General features: G+C 33.2%; 1 protein-coding gene across 1 annotated transcript; it reads left to right on the forward strand.

Annotated features, from left to right (window-relative positions):
• Positions 1-1,380: 1,380 nt before the first annotated feature.
• Positions 1,381-1,985, forward strand: LOC139895665 (ethylene-responsive transcription factor ERF027-like). The gene has a single exon (XM_071878194.1). It carries the CDS (start codon positions 1,471-1,473, stop codon positions 1,915-1,917), a length of 447 nt encoding a protein of 148 aa, XP_071734295.1. The 5' UTR covers positions 1,381-1,470; the 3' UTR covers positions 1,918-1,985.
• Positions 1,986-10,424: the final 8,439 nt, after the last annotated feature.

The following is a 10,424-nucleotide window of genomic DNA, read 5'->3' on the forward strand; positions in this document are numbered from 1 at the left end:
ATCAGCATCTACAGTAAAAATTATAAAAAGATTAGAGATAAAGATTTGTGTACACTAAATGTTTATTGATAACAAAAATATAATATTACAATCAAATTAAATTTTTCACATTTATAAAAAACATAAATATATAGCCATAAATATACTTCAAATCTTGTGATATATACGTCTTAATTTTTTAACAAATCTTACGAGCATATAGTGCGATGAAAATTATGAAAATCTGAAAATCCACCAACTTTTTATAATATATAAAGTTAAATAGTTAGTTATTTGTTTAAAAAGTTTAGTAGGGCATAAACTGATTATTTCGCCCTGGGCATCATTATACTCAGGACCGACCCTGCTTGTTAGTTATTACGGTTGTTGTCGAAATCTATTGTCCATGGTTGTTGCGCCAAGGATTGAAGTCTACTGGTACATTTGTTAAGCCTATAATGTTTGTAATGTTAATGCACACTGTTAGTTTTTGTATGTTTCCTTTAGTATTGCTTTATTACCTAAAGTGTCGGCTTGTAACTGTTATGGTTTTGAGTAAGTGAACAAGGTTTCTTGTAGTCCATTTTACTTTCATGATGTACTTACTCTTCAGTTTTCACTTATTTGTGAAAATTGCCTTATATTTAATTCATATTTTTTTGCCAAAAAAAAAAAAAAAAAAATTAAAAAAATAAAATAAAAAGTAAATTGATTTGAATGAATTTCTCATTCATCGTATATGTATACAAGAGATGGGCTGGCATATCCTAACAAACACGTCTAAATGCCTAAAAGCAAGGGATATGATTCTAGTTGCTATATTTATTTACAATATAAATTAGGATAATATTCACATGATATTATTATCTAGTTAATAATTACGAAGTATTATTAATTTTTATTATCCAATATTATAGATTAAATCATAATTACTATTCTATAACTGGTTTTTTTAGAATATTATAGATTAAAAAAAAAAAAAAAATTTAATGGAAATTTCTAATTGTAGTCTAATCTAAAGAACTATCCTTAAAACTTTAGATTATACTTTAGAACAAACAATTTTGAGTTGTACTCTGTTCATAAGCACCTACCAACTACCCCCATCCACTTCGATTAGGTATGCATAATTTACTCATAATTTAATTTAATTAGCAAATCAATATAGGACACATATTTGTCACAACTTGCATAGCTTTAATTCACATCCAGGAACAACTTTTCTTTATCTTTCTTCATAAAATAAAATAAAATAAAATAATACGCATCTGCGAATTCCCCACGCTTTCTTTACACTTAATTGTCGACCACCGACGGAATCTATCTTCTATTCTTATCTATAACTTCACACAAATTAGCTAACTTTAATTTTGATTTCATTTTCTTTAAACATAATTCTTTTCCTTCTTGAAATTTTAGAATTCGAATCGTATTCATCAATTCTATCGAAATTTTAAGACTTAATAATAACATTATTATAAATTATATTGCATGGCTAATAATAATAACCGTCGACCACCACAACATGATGACAACAACGACCCTCTTTCTCTTAAACTAAGCGTCGGTAGTTCTTCTTCCACTCGCCACCTGGTTTACTACGGCATTCGTTGTCGAGCTGGCAAATGGGTTTCTGAAATCCGTGAACCAAACAAAACTACTCGTATCTGGCTCGGGACTTATCCGACACCCGAAATGGCAGCTGCTGCTTACGATGTGGCTGCATTGGCACTCAAAGGTAAGTATGCGGTACTAAACTTTCCAGAATCTAGTATCTCCAATTATATGCTTCCTGAGTGTCCCACAGCTGATGAGATACGTGCCGCTGCTGCAAAGGCAGCCGAGGCTCGAGCTCCCACCACTGTTCAAACTCACGGTGGAAGCTCGAGCTCCACCGTAGAAGAAAATTTTGATGATGATGAAGAAATAAAAACTTAATTAATTATTGTATGAATATGAATATTTGTGCGAAGTAGTTATAATAATTGAGTACGTACTACTGTAATAAATTGTAAGTTTTGGCTATTTTCTTGGTGAATTCAAGTATGCAACCCACCAAGTTGTCACAAACACTTGTACGGTGATTTGAAGTTCTCCTAAATGTATAACGGAGCATAATATATATATATATACGGAGTATAATTTTATTAAAAGGAGTAGTTGATATATGTGCTAAAAAAAGTTAAGTTAATAATTTGATTTTAATTGTTAAAGGGTACTACTATCAAATAGCTAGATCCCAACTAGATAGTACGGATCTTCAAACGTACTTGTTATACTTTTTCTGATTGTACGGAGTATAGCTATTTCTATTTACTTTCGCTTACTTTTGACAAATAAAAGCCGGTAAGGAAGTACTATCTTGAACGGTCCATGAGAACACGGTGTTTCATCTCATCTCATTATATCTATCTATACATTATTATAAAACGCGTGCCAATAATCCTACGTGTCAAATTCTCAATTAATCTGAATTAAATAATCCTGCGTGTCATTCTCTTAATTAAACTAAATTAAATAATAATATTCCCTAAAATAACTCCCTATTTATATGGAATGCATATCGTGTAAAAAACGTGATTATCACTTGTACACCAATCGTATAGATCTAACTCTAAAATTATATTTGATGAATGAATATTATAAATATATTTGTTTTATATATTTATTTTTATTAATGAATAAATCTAAATTGGTATACTATCAATTATAGTGTTTATTTTCAAAAAACTATTATAAAAAATAACCATCATGACCCCAATCCACGTTTCTTCTGATCATGTTTCTTCTCATATTATAACAAATTTTAATTTTGATGGGATGCTTGATGTCTTGTGTTGTATATTTGTATGGATGCATTAACTAAAGTTGTTTTATTTTTTAAAGATGAATCAAGTGCTAATCATATATTGATTACAAATGCGTATCTATTAGGTTGTATGTTTATGTTGTAATTTTATTCGGTATACATCAATTCAAATATGGATTTCATCATACTCTAAATAACGATGCATCCAAAATATCTAAATACAAAGCGGAGGATAAGTAATATGAATCAAGCTTATACACACACAAAAAAAAAAAAAAAGGATACAAACTCATTACAGTTCATCCAAAGTAAATGCATACAATATTCCTCTTAATACAATACGTTGTATACAAATTAAAATTATGCGTCTTAATTGAGATCGGTCATCTGAATTCTCATTCTCAATGAGTATTCTCATAACAAAAAAATCACCATGATTGTGTAGAATTGGAAGCAAAGATTGAGCATATAAAACTACCACTGAATGAGAGAAATTATATTTTATGTAAATTCCTACTATTTCTAGCTGATTTTGGTTTTAAAATTTCATTTGTGCCCTTTAATAAGTAATTATGTATTAAATTGGTTTGGATAAATATGTGGTTCATAATTGTTCTCACGAAAGTTAAATATAAGAACGTTCTCATATGAACTCTTTTCTCAATCAATTAATATTAATACCATACATCTTCAAGTTTTAATTATTATTTAATTATTAAAGGTTACTATATTTATATTTTTAAATAAACAATCTACCACATAAACGGGCTCATAATTTATGCGTTAATATTCAATATTAATGTTTTTGATACAAATGTTATTAGTAATAAACGGTTTTTTTATTGTAATTGTATTATACATTTGATAAATATCAATCAATACTAACCTAATCGAATATTTATTTATACAACTGTTGTGCAATGCACGAGCGCACGTTAGTATTCAATACTACTGTTTTCTATACAAATATTATTAATAGTAAATATTTTTTCATTATGACTATATATATTTGATAAATATGAATATCGGTTACTAATTTGTACAATCGCCGTGCAACGCACGGGCTCATAAAACTAGTTATATTATATTATACTTACACACTAAACCTCCTCCAATTTTTGGTCGATTCAGTTTTAACGAATTGTCGTTTTGAATTTTCATTCACACTACAAATGGTCCTCCAACTTTCGCACACATTACACAACAACCCCTCAGCTTTACACTTTTTCAGGGGTAAAAAACGTAAATTTTTAATTTAATTAAAATAAAAAAACCTTACTCCACCCGAATTTATAACGGGCCCTATCTTCTCGCTCGGTGCGAGTTAAATTTTTTCGAGGCCACCGTTCAACTCGAAAAAATCTCACGAACCCAACGGGACTAACTATATGCAAAACGGACATCGTTAAAAAAATACTAAATAACGGGCCCTATATTCACGCTCGGCGCGAGTTAAATTTTTCCGAGACCACCGTTCAACTCGAAATAATTTTACGAACACAACGCGACTAACTATACGCGAAACGGACATCGTTAAAAAAAATAAATATTTCGGGCTATATTACATACATATATATACATATACAACACGACTAACTATACGCGAAACGGACATCGTATATCCAAATTGGACCGCGCGTCGAATACAACCGCAGCAACGCGCGGTCGGATTTTTTCTAGTTTATTTTATTTGTTCAATTTTTAAATATTATAAATTGTTTCAAATTAATTGTAAATTATAAATAGATAAAGATATAAAATAAAATTCTTTCATAGTGTTAATGCGTTGATGTAATGTAGGAATATACTACGTAGTATATGAAAGTGAAATTAATATAGACATATAAAAAGTGAAAGATTAACGATCAAATTTGAAAATAGGTTGGATAAACCTAAACAAATAGAAACGACGATAATATCATAGTAGAACCGGGTTTATGTTTGACACAATTCATTTGAGCAGATTTATTGTCTGTTTCCAGGGTACACCAGTCAGCGTACTTCCGAACTTGAACACCCGCCCAAAAATAACTGGAACAGGGAAATCATGTTGCGACTAAGGGTGTGTTTGGATGAAAGTAGCTGTAGCTAGAGGCTTGTAGCTGGAGCTGGAGCTTATGAGATAGAGCTGGAGCTGGAGCTTATTTTTTAAGCTGGTAGCTGGAGCTTATTATTTTTTATAAGTGTTTGGTAAACTAGCTGGAGCTTATTTTCCAGTTCATAAGCTCTACTTTTTTCAATAAGCTACTAAAAGTAGCTTATTTTTTTAGAGCTTATGATTTTTCATAAGCTCTACTTTTTTTCTCTACCAAACGAAGCTTATGACTTGAAGCTTATTAAAATCATAAGCTCAAGCTCCTATAAGATCCAACAAGCTCGTCACCCAAACACACCCTAAGATGAAACGAAAACTTTGTGTGTATAACTACAAAAATTGTGGTATGTGTCGCCATACGTTTTTTGTGTATCTTTCACAATGTCTAAAGGCCTCTATTTATAGTAGAGACTATAGCTTTAAATTTGCTCTTACTTTTCATGTGAGGCAACTTCCACTTCTTTGCTTATTCTTTTAAGTTAATTACCAAACTAGCAACTTAGAGACTCGATATCTTATTCATCATTAATCTGTTTTCGACACTCTATAGTTTGTTATAAAGCCCTCATTAGAGGCTTCAAACCTCACTAAATAGTTATCAATATATGTCACTCGACTACTATTTAAATAACTGTGCCCAAATATTGGTTAAACACACAATTTTTAACACTATTTATCCAACATGTAAAATAAAAATGTATATAAAAAGTAACTGTTAAAATTATATTCCTAACAAAAAAAACTAGAATGTAACAATATCTCTTAAACTACATGTTTTTTAAGTGAAAAAAATTGAAACAAAAAGTTGTTCTTTCGTTTAGTTTGAGATCGATTCATAGTTTGTGGTGCTTTACACTATTTCAGCTAGATAATATTGTATGACAACGTACACCTACACCTTAACAACATTCTCCGATGATATTCTATCAGTCTTAATGCATACCTTAGAAACTATAAACGAAAAATTAGACATTTTTTAAAAAGAAAATATAGATAACGGGATTTATAAAACATGGATTTATATATGATGTAAAACATGGATTTATATATGATGGTATAAGAATCCTACACAACACCAGTTTACTATTGCAAATGTTGTCAGGCAAAACTAGATAGTCGTACGTATTTGGCTAGGGACTTAATCTATAGACCTACACCCAAAATGGCAGCTGCCACGTATGATGTAGTTGTAGTGGCACTTAAAGGTCCAATGTCATGCTATATAAACTTCCTGAGTGGTGACATTCGTGTTGCTACATATATCAAAGTCAGTAGCATATATCAAGGTCAGTTGCTGCTCGAGCTCCACATTATGAAACTACGAGCTCCTCCTTAACTATGTCGGAGTTAATCAGTTAATGGGTGCAAATCAAAGTCCCACAACGAAAATTATAAGAAACTAATGTATGCATATAAGTACTTGAGAACCTCTCTCTATCACCAATTGATTTTAGAGTACATAAAAATCAACGAATTATATAAAGAACATGTTATTGGGCTAAAAACGATCTTATGAAATGATATTAGAGCTACGGTTGTAGCCCGAATGTTGTTAGTGCAGCACCGAAGCAAGAAAGCAATATCATGCGTGTAGCAAGTATCATGTTGCGAAAACCGATTAAGAGGATGATTGTTGGAAATCCAAGACTGTCACATCATACCCGAACCTATATCCAAAGCTTATCATTTTCATTATTAATTACATACTTAACTAGGATTACAAATAGAATATAATAAATGTACACAATTTAACATTAAAAAGAATAAAAAGTAAATATTCCTTATAAGATATTTTGTTATTGTTAGTTTAGAATAATAATTAAATTATATTAACAATAACATTATATAATGAACTTCACATTTTATTCACTTATAGTAATTTTTAGCACAAATGTAGCAAAGAAATAAAAAGATATTGATGCAGGATTCAATATTATTGGGCGGATTACAAAATTATTATGGGTTTTATAAAGTTGGGCCAAAGAGAATAAGGCTGGGAATCGGTTAATTAATTTTGGGGGTTATCACCAAAATGCTCAAATATTTTGGTCCCCTTGCACCAGAGCCCAAAAAAAATTGACAAAATGCCCTCGAAAGGCGCAAGGTACCTTGCGTACAGACCGACGCAAGTACGCAAGCTTCCTTGCGTCCTTGCGCCCTTGCGCCCTTGCGTCCCTGCGTCCTTGCGCCTTTATCTTATCAGGATAGGATTTTCAGGATAAGATTTCATTAGATTTTCTAGATTTTCATGGATAGAATTTCGATCCTATATAAAGAATGTCCCTGGAACTTGTAATTTATCATTTCCTCACAACTCATTCCCAAAGAATTTCAGTGATTATTGGCTACACAAGGTACATTTTCAAGCATTTTTTTGCACTACCTAAGTATTTATGAATTGTGTTAATGAAGATAAATTTGTTGTTCATAAATTTGTTGCACTACCTAAATTGGGTTCTTTTGAGTTTATTAACAACATTCCCATGTATTTACCCCTAGATTGTTTTAGAATTCGGCTAAAACTACCTGTTGCACCTATAAAACCAATGAATAAGAGAATATTATTAAAAAATGTTCTTAAAAAAATACAAATGCCACCCAATTCACCTGTTTCAATAAGATACATTTATAATAACCATGTTTTTGATATTACGGATGATTATGAAGACTTTCAAGAGTTCTTACAATATGCAATTGTAAATGTTCCGATTGATATTTATGTTGTTGAGAAAGTACGAATGAATCTACCACAACGAAACCCAGAAACACACGTACCATAACGAAACCAAGAAACACACCAACCAAAACGAAACCCAGAAACACTCCAACCACAACCAGACCCAGAAACACACTCAACACAAGTCACTGAACCAAACCTTCTTAATTTAGAAGCGGAAGAGCCTGAAATGCCACCTCCAAACACTGAAGAGTTTGATATGTTTAACTATGGTGTTGAAAACGTATGTAAAATTAAAGAAGGAGACCACCCGTTTGAGATATCTGTTGTCGCATCTAGTGATTCAGATGGAGAAAAAGACGGAGACGAAGACGAAGAAGATCAATATGAAGAAGAAAAGCAAGATTTATTCTGGAATATGCCACCTCTATTGAGTCAGCAAGAGCAAGAGCTTGAATTTACGACTCAAACACCTACCACGTATAGGGTATCAGATTTAATTAATGTTCGTCAAACATTTTTGAACAAGGCCGAGTTCATAAACACTCTATTTACAAAATGTCTTGAAGAAAACTTCCAAATTAAACCTGTAAAGACGGACAAATCTCGATACACCGCTAATTGTGTGTTGCTAAACTGTGAATGGAAAATTAGTGCTTACAAAATACGGAACACTGAAAACTTTATGGTAAAGAAATTGCATGACGTACACACATGCTCACCCACACTAATTATGGGAAACAATAAACATGCTACCAAAAAGGTGTTGGGTAGTATGCTTGTGGATTCTTTCAAGTCTGCAAACCGGGAATACAAAGCAAATGATATACGTGCAGATATAGGACACCGGTTTGGTGTCAGCATATCTTACAATCAAGCATGGAGGGCAAAATGTCATACATTACAGATGCTTCGTGGCAGTGCTGAAGACTCGTTCCGAATGCTTCCCCTTTACCTATATAACATTAGGATCCACAACCCGGGAAGCGTAAGTAATTTGGTCACCGACAAAGAAGATAGATTTTTGATGTGTTACTATTCCCTTGGCATAGTTGTAAGTATCGATAATCTCTCTCAATTTTTAACTTATAATTGACCTTGTTATAATTGAACACTTTTGACCTGCTAAAATCTATGTAGGTTCGATCATTTGTTCAACATTGTCGACCGGTAATCATCGTCGATGGTGCGCATTTGAAGGCAGGGTATTCGGGGACAAATTTAGTTGCCGTTGCGATGGATGGCAATAATGGAATTCTGCCATTGGCTTATGGAATTGGTGGCGGCGAGACAAACGAGGTTTGGTCATGGTTCTTAGGCAACCTAAGAGATCATTTAATGAGTTGTGGTATGAGTGATTGTATTTCAGAGCTTACTTTTGTTTCTGATCGTGCTGCTTCAATAGCACATGGTGTTTCAACTGTGTTTCCTGAAGCGTTTCACTGTTTTTGCGCACGTCATTTGTTTGGAAGCATCAAAACTAAATCTAACAAATTCAAATATTTTGAATGGCATTATTGGAAAATGGTGAAAGCTTACCGTGCCTCGAATTTTGAGGATCATCTTAGTGTATTTCGAAGAAGATTGAGAGCGTCTTACAATTATTTAGAACAAGTTGGTTTCCACAAATGGTCCAGAAGTAGAGCTGAACATGTTAGGTATTCATACCTTACTAGCAACAGTGTAGAGTCTGTTAACGCACTATCCAAACATGCTCGAAAACTACCTGTTTGCATGTTGTTTGAGTTTTTTCGCGCTTCAGTACAAGATTGGTATTTCAAACATCGCAACCAGTCGGTTAGTCTTACTTCAACGGTTACCCCATATGCTGAACGTAAACTAGGCAAGAGGACGAGAAAATCTAGAAGATGGCAAGCAATTCCATCGACAAACAATCTAATAGAAGTGCGAGATGGCAGAAAAAATGGAATGGTTAATCTCGACGATAAAGTATGTTCATGTGGGCAGTGGGAGTTATCGGGGATACCTTGCGGACATGTTATTGCAGCAGCACGATTTTTCGGAGTGGAGGATGTTACTAAATTTGTATCACACTGGTTCATAACTCAAACTTATATAAATACGTATTTGGAACACATCCTTCCTTTACCCCATCGGTCAGAATGATCGTATCCGTCGCCCGACGTTTTACAAATTGTAAACCCTCCCATTAAGGAGAAAAGAGCCCCTGGACGCCCTAAAAGTACAAAACGTGTTCCGTCAAAGGGTGAAGATACTGAAAAAACCGTAAGAACTTGCACTCGTTGCAAAGAACCAGGTCATGGTAGGGATACGTGCACAGCTTCTTATGACCGAACAGGTGAATCAACTTCTAAAAGGGTAGTAAAAACATCGGCCTCAAAATCGAAGAAGGGTAAGGGGAAGGCCACAGATGCTGAAGCTTTTAAGGCATATCAGTCTCAGTTTTATGCAACGTGCAACTTAGGGAGCGATAATTAGTAACCCACTATCACAAGTTTATGTCAATTTTATTTTTTATGTATTGTTGGATTTCGTTTGTTGTAATGTGTTGTTGTATTCTAGGTACCTACTGTGTTATTTTATGTAATTTTTTTAACAGGACAGGACACGCAAGGACGCAAATCATTATTTGCGTACGCATACGCAAGATGTTGCTTGCGTACGCAAGATAGACAAAAATCTGCACACGCAAGGACGCAATATTTTGCTTGCGTACAAAAGACGGCCAAAAATATACACACGCAAGGACGCAAAGCTATGATTGCGTACGCAAGCATAGCCTTGCGTCCTTGCGTGTAAAGTCAAATAAAACTGTTGCAAATACAATTTGCCTATTTACACAAAATTTACATACATGCCAGCAACCTACTAGCTACAATGTA

The sequence above is a fragment of the Rutidosis leptorrhynchoides genome, chromosome 3 (assembly GCF_046630445.1).
Source record: "Rutidosis leptorrhynchoides isolate AG116_Rl617_1_P2 chromosome 3, CSIRO_AGI_Rlap_v1, whole genome shotgun sequence".
Taxonomy (NCBI): Eukaryota; Viridiplantae; Streptophyta; class Magnoliopsida; order Asterales; family Asteraceae; genus Rutidosis; species Rutidosis leptorrhynchoides.